Genomic DNA, 23,013 nt, shown 5'->3' with positions numbered 1-23,013 from the left:
CTGGTCATGAAACATTTTAAAGATGATGATAAAGAAGTGCCTTTGATGCTGAGTAGAAAAGCTGACCTCGCCATAGGAAAAACGCTATGAAGTGTAAATCAACAAATGCATTTCGGTGTCTAGTGTTTCATTTTATTCTCAGAGTATTTGTGCCCATTAATTAGATTTCTGAATTGTTGTGTTGGTTTCCTGCTTTTAATTTCTGCAAGTACTGTGCTTATTAAAAATCACAATTATGAACTTAAGAAGCAAAATAACTGTTATCATTTGATTCTTCTATTAAAATTGCCATACATATGCTACCAAGTAAAACTATAGGTTTAAGAAAAAATTACTCCATTTGAATTAATTTTCAAGTCATCAATTTTATTTAGTTTAAAATATCATGCCTTCTCCCTAAAAGATTTATAGAACTACACTGTCTTTTGAATTAAACATTAGTAAACAGTCATTAATTTATCCTTAATCTAGTACATGCAGTTTCTAAAAGATACCAAGAAGAAATTCATAGAAAAATTAATTAATTTAGTGTTGACTTTTTGCTTGTGCCCCATGTGTTTTATGACCAACAACATAAAGATTCACTACTATTAGGAATCCTTAGTCTTCAAGCCATCATCTCTACAGATGAAAGATTTCTTGAAGTGTTTTGATGGAGGGCATTGAGAGAAGAAAAAAAAAGTAGACATTTTTTCTATAATTTGTTGTTCACCATTTATTGATAATTACTTATGGGGAATAAATGTGATTTTTTTATTCTTTCAGAAAATCTACTTATAGAGCAATAATTGGCTACATAATTGTGAGTGTATGTACATTCATGATGATGAAAGGGTAATTTGTATTGGAGAAAGATAAATGAACTTTTGACCCTCTGGGGAATATCCCAGGATATCCACAAAACTTAGTATTTTCTTAGCACACTCTTTGAGACTCCTTAGGAGTTTTCTTTTCTAATAACAACCTTGGGGTCTTTCAGAGCCCGCTGAGGATATTCCACAACCTAAAAGATGTGGGATTTCTCCAGGTGAAAGTCATCAGAGCAGAAGGTTTGATGGCTGCTGATGTCACAGGTAAGAAAGGATGTAATTCTCCTATGGCACATGTGGGGCAGTATCCAAGAGCTACTCCACTGAATATTCCAACTCTTCATTTTACCTGAGTGGATTGTCAGAGTAACTAATTTAAATATAAAAATTCAGAGTTGATCTTAACAAAGATTTTCCAACCCCATTAATTTTTTTTTTCTTTTGGTGCTGGGGATCGAACCCAGGGCCTTGTGCACGCAAGGCAAGCACTCTACCAACAGAGCTATATCTCCAGCCCCACCACCCCATGATTTTTATACTTCTAATTTTTATACTAATTCTGTTTTTTAAAGGCAGGGTAATATATTAAAAATAAACAATAAAAGAAAAATAACTTTTGAATTGTTGCCCTCCCCAAAGTTTAATCAATGTATTATAAATAATTTTCCAGATATTGTCATTTTAGTATATTGAAGTAATGCTGAATTATCTTCTCTCAGAGAATATCGGCTTCCCCCATAACCAAATACTTGTAATTTACACATGCATGAAATCTGTTGCACATGTCTCTAAGAAGTTTAGATGAGTAGTGCTTAATAATTACTATGGACTCTTGAATATTTATGTTGCTCCTTCAATCTCCTAGTTGTCCAAATTTCTTAACATATCCCATAGATCATTCTGGATCTAAACTAAACATCAGGATTGTTTTAAAGTGTTTAACCATGGCATAGGCTTGCCAAAGCATGGTGGCATATGCCTACCAACTACCTGGGAGACTGAGGAAGGAGGATTGCAAGATCAAGCCCAACCTTAGCCACTTAGTGAGACCATGTTTTAAAAAAAACAAAGGGGGGAGGACTGGGACTGTACCTCAGTGGTAGAGTACCCTGGGTTCAGTCCCAAGTACTCCCCTCTCCCAAAAAATAAATAAGAAAGAAAGAAAAAAAGAAAGAAAGAAAGAAAGAAAGAAAAACTTAGTCTTTTCTCTTAAAAATTTACTCATTTCGTTATAACTGTTTTCATGTTATATATTTATTGCTAAATTTTATAAGGATATGGGTGGTGTTTATTCCATTGATTAAATTATTTATCTTGAGATGGACTGACTTGACTACTTTTAATACAAATTTCATGGTTTATGGAGAGTACCCACTTATTATTTGTGGAACTATACTTACCATTATGAATGAAAAGCATGATAAGGTGCAAAAGATAACAGACTTATTTGAAAGAGAGAAGTATATTTTTCTTACCATCCAAGGGTCTGCAAATCTTTGTGTCCTTCAGTAATTCACTCAACAAAATCAAAAACAAATTAAAAATAACTGCCTTCAAACTAAAGTAGTATGTTTGGTCCAAAAGAGCAGTGTTTTTAAGTTTTACTACTTCCATATTATCAAGTGACTATTTATTATATGATAAAGTAAAAATATTGGGAGTTTATAGTTTCTCTAAAGAAGTAATTATCAGCTCATTTGTGACTAAGAAGATAAATAAGAACTGTCAAAATTTTTCAAACTAGGTGTAGCTAGAAACAGTGGGAGAAAGGATAGTTTGGAAATCTGTTTGCATGTAAGCTGACTTGGCTCCTTGTGCTAAACAATTAGTGAATGTTAAGTTTATTCATTTTCTCTCTTATGAATTTTATTTCTGGTATGGTCACAATCAGATTAATCTGGGAAAACAATTTCTTATAGAAAAAGTCAAGTGCCATTTACTTCAAACACTTAGCTACCTGTCCATTATTCAAGCTGAGTACTATTGTGTAGGTTTTTCTTCTCTTAGAAAGAAGCTGTCTTTGATTTTAAAACTTCATGAATATGCAAACTATGTTAACCTAGTTGGCCTGTATGCCACTATGGAAGTTAAAGTACATGTTCTTTCAAAGCTGGAAAAAATAGAGATATTTCTTTCCTAATGGTTCTATGTAAATCGATGTGAATAACAATAGCCTTTCCTCTAGGGATTCAATGAGACATGATTTTGATTTGATAAAATGAACATTAATTTGGGGAATACTAAATAACAAAGTCCCCATTTTTTTCCTCCAGTTTTAGGGATATAAATCTAATGATTCTCATTCCATGGTGACCTTATAATCTAATGGGCTCTGAATTGAACAAGAGAGATGTTGAACTATTCAGGGGCAAAAGGATAATTCAGTCTTTGACCTTGCTCACTCTTGGAACTTTTGTGGTTTATGACATTTGTGATGGTGGCAAAAAATTGAGAACCATGTATTTAAGTCAGAAATGTCTGAATGCACCACCAATTTTAAAAATAATCTTTTCTTCTGAAAAGATTGTGTATATGTGTGTGTGTGTACGTGTGTGTATCCTGATGGCCCCATTTGTCAGTTAATTTGATGTACAAGTAAGCTCTGTCTGAAGTTTTATCTCTTATTCATTCAAAGAAGAACTTTAAAGATGTGATGTACATCTCAATGGTAAATAATAGTGAAGCTCTACACAATGTTAAGTAATAGTTTGAAAAGAGGGAATTGAATGAATAGTGCTGTCTTCAAATCTTCACATAAGTATCCATTTATAAGTGTTTAGATGGAGAGGGGAGATTTTAAATCACGGATAATTTTCCGAGTTAAACCAAGAATATTTTCTGACTCAGTACAAATGAAGGTATTATTATAAGATATTTGGCTTCAGAGCACTTTTTTTCTAGACCATTCCAACAAGACAAACTTATATTTGACCAATTTTGCCCAATTTTTAAAATATTTTCAATGATCTGGACATAAAGTTAAACTTTCATTGTTTAAGCAAAAAAATTAATTTTCATATTCCATCGTTTAATGTGAGATTCTGTAATCTTTTAAGTAGCCATCAATCTTACTGAAGTCACAAAGAATTTTTCCCTTTCAAAATGTAAAATTTTTCTTTTGTTACAACACATTCATTGAGAAACATTGTGATACTGTATTAACTCTGTGTGAATAAAGAGCAATTGAGACTCTCTTTGAATGAGTGAGTATAAAGCACAAATTACTTTTTAATGAAACCCTCAATTCTTTCCCTTTCCACAAAAAGCCTATAGCCTTGTTCAGCTGAACACTACTACAGTAGGTCACTTCAGTTAAGCCCCTAATAAACTGTTGATAGTTGAGGGTAGTTTTTTCTTCCGTCTCAATAGCCCAGTGTTGGACAGTGCACTTCAAATCATTAAGGTTAATACAGATTTTAAAAAGAGATTAACTCTGGTGGTTAAGGCCTCAATTTACAACTCCCACACATACACATGCATTGAGCAGGGCACAAGAGTGGATTGAAATTTCAGTCAAATTGTGGGCAGCCTTTCACAGCCTGAGAAAGTGGCACTCTGGTTTGAAAAGTTGGTCTGCTAAATTCTTCGTGAGGGAAAAAGTTGGAGTAACAGAGAAATACCGCTCAGTACAACTTACTTACCTTTCAACTAACCATCGAAAAGGTTAATGTCTTTCTGCACTATAAAAGCAAAAAACCTAGAGACTGTCTGGCCCTGTGTTCACTGGGGAAGATTCTCTCCACTAAATCACATGTTCCTTAGAACTGGATGGATTGTGAGAATAGAAAGGACAATGAGGGAAAAAGGAATGGGGGTGGGGGGGGGTACTGGGAAACGGTTCATGTTGTAATTTGTCTTTTCTAGCTTCTAATTATTCTTTTCCTTCAGCAGGGACTAATTTCTGCTTTCAACTGAACATTTCAAGTCTTCTAAATTGAGTGAGGCTTTCTTTGCAGAGTATTTAGACCTAGCCTATTGGTTCTTTCAAGTTCTAAGAGAAGAAAGAGAAAAGAGTTCTTCTCCTCAGCCCCTCCCTTTCATTTTCCCCTGGGTTGTGTGTGTGTGTGTGTGTGTGTGTGTGTGTGTGTGTGTGTTTGAGCTCCTAAGGAAGAGGTCATAGCCTCCCCAGGGAGACGAGCAACTCAGTTTCAGGAACAGTAATATGGGAGAACTGTGAAACCCATCAAAAGATGCCCTACCTTTTGACTGTACTAAAAGGTACAATAATATAAAACTTTCCACACCAGGTGAATTGATCTGGCAAATTAATGCACCATCTCCTCCAGGAAACAATAGAGGAAAAGGAAAAGAAAAAGTGAGAGAGAGAGAAAGAATTTTACAATTAGTAGAATCTGTCACTGAAATTGCCCCATTAAATGAGAGTTGTTGTTTTTTTCCTCCCTAAAACAAGGCTATACACAAAGACTTGCAACACACCAACCCTGTTGTCTGGAAACCTACTAGTTATTAAGAGAGATGTTTACTACCCCTTTATTTGCATAGACTTTCCCCATGTTTTCCTTTTGGAAAACTGTCTTCATTGTTGGAAAATATTTAAGTAACAAAACAGCAGAAAAAGACATGCTACAGTTTTTTTTTTTTTTTTATCAGCTTTCGTGAGAGTCTTATTATCTTAAGAAATAACAGTTAGCAGCTCAGATTCATTAGCAGAGCTAAATTTAAGCCCCATTTGACAGGCTGCCTGGAAAACATTTTGTTTTGCTGTCTGTGGGCTTTAATTAAGATGTGTTCAATTTCAGTCCTCTTCAGTCTAGCCCCCACCCCCAACTTGCTGTGTCACAGACCGGCGATCAGACACTTTTAGATGGTCCGGCCCATGACTTTGACCTTCTGCGCAGTCCGGCGTTCCCTGGGGAACCGTTCAACTCATGAGGTCTGATTTCACACTTCCAGGATGCCTCAGCTCTCTTAACAATGACAGGGAGACAAAGCCCTTTAGAGCGGGCCGCATGGGGACTTGTTTAAATTGGAAACCAGAGAGGAGTCAAGGAACAAGGTTAGGGGCTACAGAATAGTGCTTTTAATAAAGAGCTCACAGCTCTGGCTCAGCTCAAAGAGGTCTACCTCTGTACAATTAATTGAGCCATTTATCTGGAGCATCTTAGGCCTCTACTTTCTCACAGAATTGCGTGGTAAATATCAGCTAAGAAGCAAATGAGATATGCATGAAATGAATTTTAACACTTTGATTACTGTGCCTCCAGTCTTCATTAAAAGTAAATTTATTTGTATTTCTGACCTCATTATCAGTAGGCTGCCTGCATTTTATTGGTTCCTGTGATTTCCAGCTTGAGTGTGTCATGAAGGTATATTTTATACAGAGATTGGGATTTATTATTCTTGGTATTTTCCCTGAACATTATGGGTCTATTCAGAGAAAGAAAATGAAAAGGCAGCTGTACAGAAAAAAGGCAAGTCTGCTCTTGGAAAGTTTTATATAAAGTTGGAGAAATACCAAGCACATACATATAACATAGACAAGATATTGTACTTTAAAAAAAATAACTTTTTGTGTGTTCCTCTAGCAAATCGCATAAGATATATGCAATTGTTGCTTCAAGTGGCCTGCAGAATACAATTGCTCTATTGAAAGTAGTAGCTAAGTGCTTCTCTTATAGGATTATAGCAGATTGGATTTTTAATAACATGATCCTTCAATTGTCATTATCATATTTAATAATAGATCTAGCCTTACATTTTATGATCCTTATTTAAAACCTGTGTTGGAAGAAGAGAAAATATATGGCCTTTACATTCTACATAGTTCCACTGAATGGACTATGTGAAAAATAGCATGAGTCCTCATATTTGTGAATTATCATAGATAAAAAAAAATTACCAAATAAAAGCGAGATATGTGCAGATACTCTTAATTTTTTAACTTTGTTATCTTAGTATCTTAAAATTATATTACTTGAAACAAAAATCCTAAGTGTTAACACAAAATATGGAAAATTTTTCAAGCAAAAAATATGCTTTATTTCCATTATATAAGCTAATGTTTTCCCCATTTGCTTTTTAATAATTACACAGTAGGTTTTTAAGCAGCCTATGTGCTCTGAGAAGACATTTTATCCCGTTAATAATGCATCAAGAATATCTAACACCTGACACTCTTATCATAATATATCTAGTTTAGAAAATAATATTATATATAATACATGCATGATACATGTATTAATGCTCTATAAATTTCTTTCTTAAGAATGAGACTAAGCCAAAAAATCACAAAGAGCAAATGTATTGCTCTTCTTTTATGTCACTATAACTTACATAGAAATAAAAGTTTCCTCCTTTTAGTAATTGCATTTTAAAAGCTAATCATATTCTAGTTATAGAAATGCAAAAGTAATCTTCTAAACCAAATAGTCGGTATCAAATATTTGTGAAAATGAGAATAAAAATTATAATTTAGCACAAGGGACGGTAAGGTCTGAGTCTGAACCAGTGTTTTAAAGGGAATTACAGAAATCATGTGTCATTCATATGCAGGTCACATGGTTAGAAGATACTGCTCTGGAAGAATAGGTGGGATGACAAAAGAGATTAATAATTGGGTTTGATATGCTCTAGAGGTGAAGGACTATGGGCTGAGAAAGTGGTGGTCCTACTATCAATGGGAAATGAGGGAAAGAGAAATACTATAAAATAATTAATCGGGTTCTGTGGAACTAAGATTACAAAATGATCCTTTGAGTAAAGAAATAGAGAATTGCTGATTTGGCTTGGAGGAGCTAGCTCCAGGATTTCACTCAGTGCTTAAAGAAATGCTTCGAGATGCTACAATCATTTTTTTAAAACTATTCTTTTTATTTCATTATATTACAATATAGTTGTGTAAATAAGCAGCGTATTTCCTTGAACATTGGATCAGGGAAATTATGATGCAAACAGAGATCTGCATTTAAAAAGGATTTTAAAAAAGCTTATTACAGGAATATATAACAGTATAGTTAGAATCATAAATGACTGAACAGTAAGTATAAAGAATGATTAAAGGATTGATGTCAGTGGGGATGCTGAATAGAAGGATACAGGACTCTGTCCTTGGTATAAATTGTTTACTGTATTTATTAATGGCTTTGAAGAGATAATTGACTTCTTTCTTATGAAATGTACTAGGAGGGCTAGTAAATTCTTTTATATGAGACTAAGAAATATTGTGTTTATGTATCAGTATTCTATATTTTATACATCTATAACACACATTAATATAAGATATTATTAACTATATATGAACAACCATGTAATAATATGTAAATAACATACATTACAGATGGATATGATATATTACAAATATAAACTATTAGATCCATATACATAGATATAGATATATATATTACATCAGCCTAAATTAGCTTTATTCAATAAGACAAATGTTGAAAAGTATGACTCTCAAGACTCACATGGGTAAAAAACAAGATGATTTGCTTTAAGAGTATAAAATATTAGAGACGGCTTTAGGTTTTAAGTTGAGTTTAAGTTTTATGAGAGTGAATTATATATACATCAATTTGTTACAATGAATAAAATGAAATATTTAGAATAATTCCTCATTTTAGACTTTTAAGACAATAGTGCAAGGGTAGGAATCCAGATATAAAAACTTCCCTTTAAAGAAAGACTAACCAGAATATATTTTCAACTGGAATGTCTACTGTTTTAGAACCAAGTCAATTGAGAATAACTTGAGTATAATGATAACGATAACAATAATAATAGCAGTTAAAATTTATTAAGCCCTTGTCACATGAGAGATCTAACTCAGAGCTTGGTATAAAGATAATCAAAACCAATCTCACAACAATGTGAATAAATACTATGCCCACTTTATACATTTGAAAAAATGAGGTACAGATTAAATAACTTGTCCAGTCAGTACCCAAGCATGCATACACACACACACAAACACACACACACACACACACACACACACACACACACACTCCAACACACCAACTCATAAAATGCAGAGTAGATATGCTGATCCAGATCCTTCCTCTAAAGCTACCAACTATCTTGTGTTGCAGAAAGGAAAGCATATATTGGGGGAATATAATTTCTTGCCAATTATCCAAAGATCAATCATGAGAAAGGGTAATTATAGGAGTTGGCAATGGAAATAATGACCAAGGTTTGGATCCAAATTACTAGAAAATTTAACCAGAAGGGGATATACTGTATCCCTAGCTGCAAGGGACTCTGGAAATGTCACTTTGGGCTTCATGGCCTCAATAGTTCAGGAAGAGACACAGAAGGTAGTTAGAAGGGGTATTCAAAGCCATCCACAGTACCCAGCATAAAAGGGCAGGTAACAAACATTGATTACACACTGTCTGACAGGTGCTGCCCCCTCACTTTATACCCATCATTTTATTTAGATTTTGAAATTACTACATAAGGGAAATCAAAGAATAGACAAAAGTCACAGTTACATAATTTTACATTCAAATAATGAAAACCTTTCCAGAATTTATAATTGCCAAAAAATAGATCAGAGTATTCCGGTAGAGGAGATGAGTTCTCCATCACTGGAACTATTAAAGCGGAACTTCATTCAGTGACCACCTGGTTGAAGTGGAGAGTCAATTCCTAGAAGGGTTTTTCAAACTGGCCTTCAGGCTTCCCCACAAGCCTTCAGATTCTGAGACGCTGCCGTAGGTGCCAAGATAAGCAACAGATTCCTGAGAGAGTTATTTTGTAGAAGAGAAATTAAAAGACAAAGACATCGTTCCAAAAGCAAAGACTTGACTTGCATTACCTTTGATTAATTAAGTATATATAAAACTTAAAAACCTAATAATACCTAATTTTTTAAGTCTAAAAGATTTTGTTTTATTGCAAAAGATCTCTGCAGTTAATTAGTCTACTTTTACAAGAGTTAATTTGCAGCCTCATGTTTTTCTGCAAGAGAGTCTAATTAAATATTATAGGTCCTAAAGTTTCTAGGAAGGCTTGCAAAAATAAGGGAGCTTATACTTTTTATAATTATTTTAGACCAAACAACTTTTTTATCTAAGCTTACAACAAATCTCTTATAAATATTTTTGTTTTAAAATGAATTGAAAGTGAAGATTTTTATGTTTTTACCATAATTTGTCTAAGCTCTTATAAGCTCAGTCATATTTTTCTCATAGATTTTCCTTATTTTATAGATCCTTTAGTCTTCCTCTCTTTCTTTTCTATTTTCTCATCAGTCTCATTTCACTTCCCATTCTTCTATCATGAATTTCAAGTTCCCCAGCATGTATCAAGATGGCTAAATTTTAGGGATCAAGAATGCATCTAGTTACACAGAATTCTACAAATATTATTTTGCATCTAGTTCTAGATTCCAAGTGAAATAACCCCTTATTTACGTTGGGCTTTATCTGTTTTCGTTGTTCTTAGTGTTTATTCAGAGGTCCAGAAACCTCTGGGAATTCCCCAAGGCATTTTTTTTGGAAAGTCAAAATCAAGATATTATTTGCATTTTTCACTCTCATTAGTGTACAATGAAGTTTTTGAAAGGCTACCTAATGTTTGATTACTCCCATGTTACCATGACATCAACTTACTATTATTGTAATTTTTAGCAAATTAACAAGTTTTAAATGTTTTATAGTTCCTAAAATGCTAAATTTTGATATTATCACACATAAATAAAACTCTTTGCTATCTTCAGTAATTTGTATGTGTTCCTAAGACAAAATGTGTACGCACTTGCTGTCAGGCAATGATACCTAGGGAGAAGACAGTGTTGCCTCTTGGTGTTTAAGAGACTTTTGAAAGAATTTTATTTGCCATAATGATTGTAGAGCACCAGTGGTATTTGGTATCTGGGGGTAGGGACGTGGAATGCCTTTAAAAGCATCAGATAGGACTGGGGTGTAGCTCAGTGATAGAGTGCTTCCTAGCATGTGTGAGGCACTGGGTTCCATCCTCAGCACCACATAAATAGAAAGGAGTGGGGGTGGAGAGAAAAAGAGAGAGAGAGAGAGAGAGAGAGAGAGAGAGAGAGAGGAGGGAGTGAGGGAGGGGAAGGAAGGAAGGAAGGAAGGAAGGAAGGAAGGAAGGAAGGAAGGAAGGAAGGAAGGAAGGAAGGAAGGAAGGAATGAATTATGTCCACCTACCTAAGAAATTTTTAAAAATCGGTCTTACATAATGAAAATTGCCACATGCCTGACATTCAAAAACTATATTAATAGATATTTATAGGTTAATTATGGGTTAATTCATTATGGTTTTCATAATTATCTAGATTGCCTCCTGAAATACTATTTTTTAATCAGTCCTTGGGAATAGCTGCCATTCATGGTTTGCACAGTTGGCATTGCAGGTACTTCATGGTCTGGTTCCATCACTTCTCTGACGTCTTGTACCAATCTCCCATTGCTCACTGTGACCCAGTATCCAAGGCCCTGAGCACACCAGCTTTTGGTCTAGGCTATTTCCTCTTTCTGGATCACTTTTCTACACATATTCAATTGGCTACTACTTCACAACCTTCAGTTTTTTCCCAGCCCTTATCTTCTCAATGAGACTTACTCTAACCACGCAATTAAATCTATATTCTGACCTTCCCCAAACCATTCAAACTTCTTATCCTACTCTTTGTTTCTTTTCCATTAACATGCATTGCTCTCTAGCATATAATCCAGTCTACTTATTAGATTCAGTATTTATTCTCCATCTCTCCTCCCCTCTAAAGTAAATTCTAAGAAAGGGAAGACCTTTCTCTTTTTTTTTTGTTCATATGGCCTGGCGCATAATAGGCACTCACTAAATATTTGTTTAACAAATAAATGTTTGATTTTATCATAAGCAACTTTCTATCTAGTCTTCCTTTATAATAGAATTCAGGCATTATATTAAATTTTAAAATCATATAATGGTCAGTTTTATTTGTTTCAGGATAAGAAAGAGGACATTACAAAATTTTCAATATGAAAAAAAAGATACAGTAGAGCTGTGACTTTCCAGTGTCAATTTTCTTGCCACAATGAAACCTGCTTTGTGACTTAGAAGAAAAATAAGCCTTATTATTTTCACTTTTATTATTACTAAGTCCCAGAATCAGACCCAGTAAGGACCTAGTGAAGCATGTCAGTTAGTGGTTAATGTGATTCCACCAATCAGATGTTGAAAATGTGTTTAGATCAGTCAATGAAAAAGACTAAGGTCAACGTTAGTTCTCCAGTGGTAAGAGGAGGATTGGAAGATGTCTTCAACACACATTGCTTTTTGTTCCAATGGACCCTATGGGATTCCCTCCACTCTAACATTGTTATATGCCATGATTGAAATTTCAGTTTGCAGAAAGGACAGATGGCAACCTCAATTATAATTTTATAAAAAGATTAAAATAGACTCACTTCAAACTGTGGAAACCAAAGAAATTAAACCAAAGAGCTTAATTTGTGCAAGGTAGGCCCAAAATAAAAGGCCTCCGTGGGCACGAATTGCCTTCCACACCACTGAAAGCCTCTGTGTTTACAGAGACACAGCAACAAAGAGGTGATCACTGGGTTCCTTCCCACCCCCATAATTTTATAGCACATCACATCCGGCAAATGGCCTCATTTATCAGCAGCAAATTGACCCAGTAAAGTCCACCACTGATGGATCAAGATTAACTCTCTATTCTTGGAGCAAGAATATAACTCAGTATTCTTTGAGTGACTTTAATGCCCAAACCAACAGTTTGAATAACCTGAAGTCATCCAATTGCCATAAAACAGTTAGCAAATGAGTAGAGGTGGTGCAGACTTTTCCACAGTTTTTTATATATGTGTCAGTGTTGCAGCCTCAAAGAACAAGGGCCAAGAGTGAGAGAGAAGTAGCCAGTCAGTGAGTGCACCCTGTTTAATCCTCGGTGCTGTTTTGAAGGTTGCCAGAATAGATGCCCACTAGAGTCAACTCTAATGTTTGGTTTTATTCTCATAGGAATGCTTTTTCAACAAATCCTTCTTACGCTTTAAAATCTATTATAGACTCAGCTTTATGAGATAGAATCTGCTTCATAGTATAAGTTGAAATTTTCTTACTAGAAATCCATAGGAAAAAAACTAGCCTCTAGTATTTAACTAGAAATACCTCAATACTAACAAAAGTTTTAAATATTTTATAGTGATTATGTAACACATATCTAGGTTTTTTTGTTATAAAGACCTTACCAAAGAGATTTCAATAAATACTCCTAATAATAAAACATTAAAGTACACTTTTTATGTGGTTGTCCTTCTTTTCTAAAAATGCCAATGATAGAGATGTACATTCACCAAGGATCACAGGGTCACATCCTCTGGGACAGTCTCTACTTCCTTTTCCCTTTCCCATCCTGAAGTTACAGATGACATGTTTCTTTCTCTTTGCTCCCTTTGAACTCTTCACTTACCTTTATTATAGCACTTACAACCCTGAATTATAATTGTGTATTTACATGTCTTTCATGTCTACTAAATTGTACATGTCTTGAGAGATAGCCTATGTCTTAATCATACTTGTAGGTCTAGGGTGAGCAGAGCAGACACTCAGTAAGTAATGAGTGCATCAAAAAAGCACTAGTATTACTCTCTAGAAAATTGTTAACATGGAAAATTGCCATTTTCTCAAGGAAGGCTAAGATTCTCTTCTAGCTCTCATGATGGTTAAAGTAAACAACTTCATAGTTCCAACCATCCAGCACTGCTGAAATTTCTATCTTCCATACAAACCAAAACCTCCAGTTTCTTGCATTGCTATAAGAGGATTGGGTGCTTTATATCCAAAGGGATAGGGATTACGAGAGCCTGTTGGCACCCATATATCTACTGTAGCATTACAACAAAAATGAGAGGAAGATCAGAAATTATATTATGTACTATGTTCTCATACATTTAGGCTCTTTAAATAGCCAAAAATGATCAGAAACAAAATACACTTCAACTTTGGATGTTGCCTTCATTCCTCCAACTTCTGACTGTATGATTTTGAACAAAAACATTTCAGGGCATTGTTTTGTATCACTCCCTGGATCTTTGCAGAATATGTACACTTTAGGGACTTCAACATTGCATCCCATAGACAATCCCACAACTTAGTACTCTCAGCAAGCAGAGCAGTGTAACACAGAGTCTAAAAGGAATGATAAAAACATAAAAGGAAAGAATAATTAAGAGATAATTAATGGTTAGGTCCATCACTGGCATTTCTCTAAATTGTTTTTTTTTAAGTGGCAGATAATCAAGCCTGCAAAATTTAGAAACTGAAAAGCCAGTCATTTAGAAAAGTATTTAGCAAGCCAGATAAGCACATTAACTATGGGTAGCCACTTCTTTAAAATAAAACTAAAGTGTATGCTTTTTAATGGTAAGTTTACAGAATCTAATATTTACAGTTGAAATTGCTGCTAATTTTTAATTGCCCTTGATCACACAGTGGAAGGATACTTTCTAAATTAGTGAAAAGCAACCGTGTGTAAACACTTCATGTTGACATCCATTACTTACACTGCAAAAAGATAACTTTTAGAAATAAAAGATGAATACAAAAGAAACATAAAATTCCTACTCTCTTCTTACCTAAATGTTCCTCTTTGTCAGATTCCAGAATTATCCAGTCTGAACACCTTGTTGAATGCTTTTTATTCTTAAAAAGAAAGAGAGAGCAGATAGAAAAGAAAAAGAACTGGCTTAGCAGCGCTCAATGAATTGTTTTCCATCTTTAGGGCATTTAATATTGTTCAATATTGACATCTGCAAATCCTGTTGACAATATCTTCAAAATATGTCCAGAATCCGACCACTTTCTACCACTAGATTATCTCAATAGACTCCTGACTTTCTCCCTACCTCCTCCTGTGCCCTGCTGCTACCTTCTTCTCAAATAACAGCCATCAGATCATATCAATTCTCAACTCAAATCCCCCCAACAGCGTTTTCTCTCAGTTGGAGTGAAAGCCAAGTCCTTTCAAAGGCCTGCCACTCTCCTCCTACCTCTCTGTCACCTACCCACCACCTCATCCATTCCTCCAACCACACTGGCTCCTGGATATTCCTGGAAATGCCAGGGATAGCCACTTCTTTGGCCTTTCCAAGATCTGTTCCTCTGGCTAACCCAAGACTCATTCTTTCACCTTCTTTATTTCTTTGCCTGAATGTCACTTTCTCAGAGGTACCTTTCTTGTGGCCCTTTTGAAAAATTTATGTCTAAACCAGCACTCAACGTCACCTTTCATCATTATTTTTCTCCATAATATTTATTACCTAAAAATCCTAAAATTAGTCATTGCCTTCTTCTTCCATGTAAACTCCACAGGGACAGGCATTTTTAACAATTGTTTTATATACTGCTAAAGCTCTGATGCATAGAAAACTGTCTGGTACATGGTAAGCAGTAAATATTGATGGTTAAATATATAAATCTAGAATCAAAATAGCATGGCTTTTCCTATGTATGTGGCCTACTAACTACCATGATGGTTAATTAGGAAGATTTTGCCTAGACCTTTACAGTTAAGTATATTTCCAAAACTGTTTGAGCCTGCCTTTCATGCTTGTACCAGAATTCTATGGGATGATGTACCAAATAAAACAGGTTGCAATATGTTTTAATGAAGAAAATATTCTTTTTTAAACACTATCTCCATAGCGTATGTGTGAGTTGGAAGTGAGGGTTGTATAGGTAGGTAAAGGTAAGAACAATGAAGAAGTGGTGGGGTGGGGGTGGGGGTGGGGGGGATAATACAGATGCTAAGCCAGAAGTGAAATCTTCACCAGACCTTGAAGACTTCCAGTTCCCTGTTCTTTACTGAAAATTATTCCCAAGACTCCAAATTGAGAAGACTACCAAAATGTTAAACCATGCAATTATCCCAGGATATATGAGGCCACTGAACTTATACACACATATTGAATCTTTTTTTAAAATATAGAAATAATAAAAGTGAGTCAAAGTTTGTTCAGTTAATTTTAAGAACTACACTATACAAAGTAAATAACACTGCTGTATGGGAATACATACGTAGCTTATTTGTCACTGGTAGCTAATACATTTCTTCTCATTAAAATTTAATTGAAAATCTTCAATGATATTTAAGCTTTCTCACAAGTGTAAACTACTCTGAGTACAATTCACAATGCATTTAAAACAATTATTCTTTATCATTAAATTTAATAATATGCACATTAACCTCTTATGTAGTCTAAATCAATATTGTAGTTTAAAAGATATGACCTCTGGACAGCTTTGTCTAAATATTGATTTCATTGTCATTTGTATAAGGTATCAAACAAATTACATGCTGCACTAATATCATTAATGCTGCCCCCATAGAGCCTCTGACTTTATGGGTTCTTATAACACGGGACATGACATTACAAAAATATTGAGAACGTTATAAAACATAATTGCAGAAAGGATGAGATTTGACTGGCAGAGCAAAGTCGCTGTAAATAGATGATAGATAGAATCCTTTACTTTCGGCAAACAGAAAAAATACTGCTCTTAACATGCAGATTGGTTGTTGATGTAAGTTTCAAATGGCAGAATTTTTTTTCTGCCTCAGAGGTTCTAATTTACTTCTTATGATTCCATAGATATCTCAGGAGAAAGTAACTCAGCCTTAGATTAAAATGTTGTAATTCTGCAATAATAGCAGTTTTCTCAAAATAAACTTGTTTAGAAATTTAGTTACAAGTTACTAGTCAATCAGATGAGTTGAAAAATATATGCATAAGATTGAAGGAGATGAACATTTCAAATGGTCTTTATAGAATTAAATAAAAACTGATTTATGGATGGACATGCATCACATTCTCTCTCATTATAGTATTATTTTTGTAAAACAAATGCAAATTGAAATTTAAGCTATATAATTTGGTCTTTTTCACTTTTCCAGGTTCTAAATTGCTGTGAATCATTATGATTGCTAACATCATCTAGTACATCTAACTCTGTTTTGATGGGTTGTTTTATTTTTAAATTTTTACTTGACTTTTTGTTTACTATAAAACTTTTGGAAAATAAACATGGTCATGAACATGACATTGTAAATGATGAGTGCGATTTATACTAAAAATGCCCACCTCAAATATCTTGTAGGTAAAAGTGACCCATTTTGTGTAGTAGAACTGAACAATGATAGACTGCTAACACATACCGTATACAAAAATCTCAATCCTGAGTGGAACAAAGTCTTCACATTGTAAGTAACCATTATCTTGAGCTCATTTCAGAACTGTATGAAATATACTTCTGTATGTGTGTGTGTGTGTCTATTATTTGCTAATTCATAACTCAATGTATCTGACCTGTCTTTGCTAACAACTGGGAATTTCATGATTACCTTCCTGAGAATTGAGACCTGGGGAAAGAAGTATGCCATTTTTTGTTTTGTTCTGTTTTCACAGACATCGTTTAAACTGAGTTCTTTATATGACTGTATTTTTCATATGACTTCACTAAGGGTTTTGCTCTCATCAACAGAATCGCCATACTGCTTCTTCCTTTTATACTTTCTATTGAAATTCTTCCCAATCACATTGACACCAAGGAGGACAAAGCTCTATTTGTTCCATTGATGAAATCAGCAAACAATCTGGTCACGAATTCGGCAGATGCTTTAGTTTTGGTTTGTTTCATTTTAGCACAATAAGAATATTAAGTATTGTCCTAGATACCAAAACACCCTTTGAGTTAATTTTCCTTTTGTTTTAAAAAGTTTGGAAATCTTTTCAATCATGTACTGTAAAAGCTGCCGATGTTACACTATAGTATTTCCTAAGTTTTCTTTTTTTAAATTGAACTTTAGAAATGAACTCTAAACAAAAGAAAACTCTCCAAACAGAAGTACTACATAAAGTTTTCTAACACAGTTTTATTTTGTACATGAAAAAGTGCTAAATTCTTCATTAATTCCTTATAATGCCTTTCCTTAAGAGCCCGTAACTAATCAGCTTTAATTATCTGACCAATTTATTTTTAAGGAATTCCACATTTTTATAAAAGATGAAAGCCTAGTCAGGAGACTTGCACTCCTAAGAAGGTTGTGGAGAGTGTTTTTCTCTGGAATGCATAATTAAATGAATAGGTTTGATTATTATCAAAGCCATTAATTGATTGTGCCTTGATAAAGCCTCTTCTCACATGTGGTTGCAGTTTTTCAGTAATGAATATTCTTTTTTTTCCTCTTAATTCATGTTTTCTAGGCAAACAGTTTGATCCAAGAATAAATGCTATCAACAATTTGCATTTATTTTTCTAGAAACAAGAATATGAAGAACTCACACAGTCATTTGTTAACATATGTTGTCTTTAGAACATAATGGAACATCACTTAATTTCTAAATTCCAGGGTGGTTCAATTGCTATAAATGTTACATTTTCACCATTCTGCTTTCTGTGTTTGTTCATTTTTTTTTTCCCACTGAGAACCTAACAGAAACTGAGTCAATGTTTTGGTGAGAGCTGTAAACAAAAAAGACATGTTCTATTATTATAAAAAATAATAGTTATAAAAAATAAATGGTGACTCTTGCTGATATCAAACCTTATGGTGTTTAATGTGGGGTTTGTGGGAAAATATGATTTATTGTTAAAATGAAAAGAAAAAAATCTAAAAAACAGCAGGTTCACTTATTGATTTTTTTCATTAACTTTATTATTTGCTCATGCAGATGAGAAATTATTTTTAATTTTTAAAAATTATAACTTGAAATTACAGTGTTCTTCAAAGATTTAGATAATAGAACCATTACTGTAGTCAACTAGGGTGCACTATGGGAAATTCTATCAGATACCAAGCTGCCCTGTATGTGTATATGCAAATAACACACATAAAAATATACACATACAAAATCAGCTGGAGCTATCTGAAATTTCAAAACCATTTTAGTTCTTGTTTCCCACTAATGAAATCTTTTTTATTTCTTACATATATTTATTATGCAGCAACATTAAAGATATTCATTCCATTCTTGAAGTGACAGTTTATGATGAAGATCGGGATCGAAGTGCTGACTTTCTGGGCAAAGTTGCTATACCATTGCTGTCTGTAAGTTTTATTCACCTGACACACTGTCCTGTGGTGCTTTTGCTCAAGGAAAAAAAAAAAAAAAAAAAACCTCAGCTCTATGTCTGTCATTTCTCAACCAAGGTCTGTAATAAGAACACTAAAAATTTTAACATACTCAATTCACGGCCATGTTGAATCCCATGATAGTTAATTTTTCCTGACAGACTTGATCCTGGTAATGAACAGGTACTTGTCAGAATTGCCACAGTTGTTTTGGGTTCTCTGTCAGTTTCAGCAGCTGGGGGTCAAAGGTCACTGAGGGAGTGTATTCAGTGGAGACCGCGAGACAGACGGCTGTCATGTCCTTTTCCCGCAGATTCAAAATGGTGAACAGAAAGCCTACGTCTTGAAAAACAAGCAGCTGACAGGGCCAACAAAGGGGGTCATCTATCTTGAAATAGATGTGATTTTTAATGCTGTAAGTCTTAACTTTGGCTTTTTTGTACTGCTAAAGAGTTCAGTTTCATGAAAGCTTTTGTTCCTGATTTGTAGAGAATTTCTGTCATTCCTCATTTTCTCTAAACCTTGATGTATCCTGGAGAATAGCGCTTCTGCCACTGCCTGGCACACCCACACTTTCTGTTATAGTTGGCGACTGCTGCTGTGGTTGTGCTCTGACCGCTGCCTGCCTGCCTAAGAAAAGGAAGTGCATGCATGTGCAACTGTATACATTTATATTTTATGAGCACAGCAGCCAGGACTTTGAAACTTGAAAAATTATTGAAAATTGAACTGCGTGAAAAACTTGTAAACATTTGTAATATATTAATCCATAACAGACACATATGTTGATGTATAGGTGAAAGCCAGCTTACGAACATTAATACCCAAAGAACAGAAGTACATTGAAGAGGAAAACAGACTCTCTAAACAGGTAAAAAGCAAGGAAAGATTAATCCCTCCGGGAAGACCTGATTATATCTGTAAAACATCTAAGTAAATTCAAATAAATTTTGGAGGTATGGAGGGGGGAAGATGATGGAATTTTTGGTCATCTACTTATTGAAAATGGCTCGCTCTTTTCTTTCTTTCTCTCTCTTCCTTCCTTTCTTTAAAAGATCAAACCAGGACAATACCAAACTAATACATTGGATGGGGGTGGTCAGAAAGAACAGGGGATACTGTAGGTGCTGCATATAATGGATATGTAGTCATGTTTTAGCAAAAGAATGATCTTTTCAAACATGAAATACAATTTGATTGCTATGGAGTGTGCAAATGAGAATGCCAAAAGCTGAGGTTCAAATATGTGTGCAGACCACCCACAGGTATGATGCAGGTGTGTGTAAAGTGAGCCGAATAAAGCTTTTCCCTCTAATCCAGCGAGGGGGCTCCATCTTTTAAAAGGAACCTTCCTGTTAATTAGATTTTAACTACGATCTTTCAGAACTGAACTTGCATTGCCATTTTTAGCTAAGAAAATAGAAATCCAGGAAATTGCACTTTTCTATCATGAAAGACTTTTAAATTAAGCTCGATACCTATCAATTATAATTTTAAATTTGGTTTGATATAAAGTTTTTAAAAAGTGCTACTAAACTACCCCTTTTAACAAAAATACTATACCTAATCACATAGGAAAAAATAAACTGTACTTATTATGGCTTTAAAATTTACTGAACTTATTAGCACCTTGAAATATTTGATAATTTTCCATGCCATTAGAAACCTGAAATCATTTTATTTTTTAATCTAAGAAATCTACCCAAAACAGTGAGATCTTTGGATATTTAAATATAGTGTATGTGCTACAAATGCAATATCTATCTAAACAGGAATTCAGACTACATTTCTCTACATAGATAAAAATAATAAAATATGTTCTTAAAGGAAGGTGAAACAAATAGGGAGACTCTTCGTTTTGCCTAAATGGAATTGCAGTTTTAGCAACGTGTTAAAATTGTTATGCACATACTTGCATCTGTATTTACACACATATACTTTTAGCTGTACAGCCTCAGTGAACTTTACATAGCTACTTCTTTAAAACATCAGACCAGTACTTAAGTATATTTGGAGTAGCAAAATATTAACCTGCAGACATATGATTGTTCTAACTGTTAAGATACCTCTATGTAATTGTTTGAACCATTATATAGCATGTACACTATTTTTTTTTACTATTGAAATCATGCTATAGTTTTAAATTTAAATTATATCAACTCTCATATACCGTTCAAATTAAAGATTTTATGGCGCACTTAATTACTATAATATTTTTTCTGATCTCCAAAAGTATACAAAATAAGAAATGAGAAAATATAGGTTACATTTAAGGTAGGAGAGAGATTCGTTAGTAGAGAACATGTTAGTAAAAAAGGAAGAAATCTTATTTAAAAGGTGAAAATATTTTGTTTTCTATAATAAGCAATATTTGACAGGTTTTTCTCTAAGACTAAATAAAAACATTCCAAAGTATTCAATTCACTTTGAAATATGTTGAAGTTAAGACATTTAATGAATCTTAAAACCACAATAAGATTTAAGAGCTTAAAAATTAATAATTATTCAGTAAATAGCAATTTTTAAATTTGTTAGAATTTTTTTTTCTTGTGAAAAAAGAAATCCAACCTACATGAAAGCATTGTTTTTTCAAATATATTTAGCTAAGAACTTGCTCTTACAGGTCAGTTTTTTCCATTTTCTCCAGAAATACATTTTTCTCTTAAACTTGTGGGCCAAATTGCTTGGTATGTTCTTATGGCTTTATTAACTCCCTGAATCCTTTTTAAGTCATAATAAACTTGAAGAATTTTGCAGTATATTTGATCATTTTTTCATCTTTGCAAATTCTAATAATTTTTTCATTTTCCTTACAGCTGCTACTAAGAAACTTTATCAGAACGAAACGCTGTGTCATGGTGCTGGTGAATGCTGCATACTACGTTAATAGTTGCTTTGACTGGGATTCACCCCCAAGGAGTCTAGCTGCTTTTGTGGTATGATCATTCTGTATTACTTACATTGTTATTCATTAAATTCAGTAATCATAGCTGCATGTTTCTGTGGCTATAGTAACAGTTATGTTGATGTGGCCATTTTAAAACTCCTATTTTAAGACTTGACTGGACAGATTTGCCGTGGGCAGGAACCTGATGGATTGTTCAAGGTCTGAGTCCAAGAATACACCCCCCACCCCAGATTTCCGGAACGCAAGACATCTCAGCCAATGTATAATTTTCCCTGTGACAGTTAAAAAGTAAAATTTTGCATGTTGCATAATTCTAAATCCCAATAGGAGAGCCAAGAAAAGTCCTCAATGTGAAAATAATAATAGTTATAATCTTGACCATCCCCAATTTGATTTTATTCATTCTATAGTCTTTTTCTCCCAAATATGAATATCATTGGCAGTAGAATGGTAGTATGTAATGCTTTAATATGTGAATCAATTGGAAGTGGATGTGACCTATATAAGAGTATTTTATTACTTCTGAGATTTCCAGTTTTTAAAAAGTCACAAGTGAGAATTCGATGGATCCAAATAGTCCTCTAACAATGTTCATCTTGTAGCCTTTTTGATTATTTAAAAAGTGCTGATGAGACCAATTGGCAAGGCCAGAAAATCCAAAAAGATAATTTCCTCTATGTTTTAGCTGGGATTTTCTGTTCTCACATTATTTTTGCTTATTCAGGATTTCAGTTTGAAGTTTAAGTGGAGTCTGTCTTTTGAAATCCTTTATTTTATTTTCATGTTTGTTAGAATATAAGTACCTTATGTTTCCTTATAGTTGCCAGTTTTGCAAAATACGACTTTATTATGAGGGCTTACAAGAAAAGCTTTAATTATAGTAACAAATCAACATTTTAGTATTACCATTCAAATGAATGTATGCACATCTGTTTAGTACTTTGAGCTCTGTCCTCCTCTCAGGCCTTCTATGGGACTTTCATTAATGTCTGAGCACATGAACAAAGAGTGTGTATGTCCCTTTGTGTTGTAAGTTACCAGAAAGTTAGGCAGCCTGCTTCCCATAGACATGTTGTTGTCTCTTTAAAGAAAGTGACTGTCATCATCATTAAGTTTTAGAGGGGGGGGGGGAAAAACAACAACTCCCTTTATCAATACTCTTTTAGTAGTCCTCTCACATAATAAAGATATTGGGGTACTGTAAAACAAACTTTGTTCTGATTTTTCACTAGCATTGA

At 34.0% G+C, this 23,013-nt stretch overlaps 1 protein-coding gene across 9 annotated transcripts in view; it reads left to right on the top strand.

Annotated features, from left to right (window-relative positions):
* Mctp1 (multiple C2 and transmembrane domain containing 1) overlaps window positions 1-23,013 on the top strand; it is a 504,787-nt gene that overhangs the window by 333,174 nt on the left and 148,600 nt on the right. For all 9 annotated transcript variants that reach the window (XR_013437193.1, XM_078044996.1, XM_005326157.4 and 6 more), the window contains 6 exons: window positions 980-1,073; window positions 16,893-16,995; window positions 18,741-18,843; window positions 19,181-19,282; window positions 19,664-19,738; window positions 21,684-21,803. Coding sequence is in view for 8 of the 9 variants with exons in the window: in XM_078044996.1 (XP_077901122.1) it covers window positions 980-1,073; window positions 16,893-16,995; window positions 18,741-18,843; window positions 19,181-19,282; window positions 19,664-19,738; window positions 21,684-21,803 (597 nt within the window). In the remaining variant the exon portion in view is untranslated. The remainder of the gene's footprint in view (window positions 1-979; window positions 1,074-16,892; window positions 16,996-18,740; window positions 18,844-19,180; window positions 19,283-19,663; window positions 19,739-21,683; window positions 21,804-23,013) is intronic.

This window comes from Ictidomys tridecemlineatus, chromosome 1, assembly GCF_052094955.1.
Source record: "Ictidomys tridecemlineatus isolate mIctTri1 chromosome 1, mIctTri1.hap1, whole genome shotgun sequence".
In the NCBI taxonomy this organism is placed as follows: domain Eukaryota; kingdom Metazoa; phylum Chordata; class Mammalia; order Rodentia; family Sciuridae; genus Ictidomys; species Ictidomys tridecemlineatus.
Note: the sequence above shows the minus strand (reverse complement) of the source record. Positions and strands in the feature narration are given on the sequence as shown.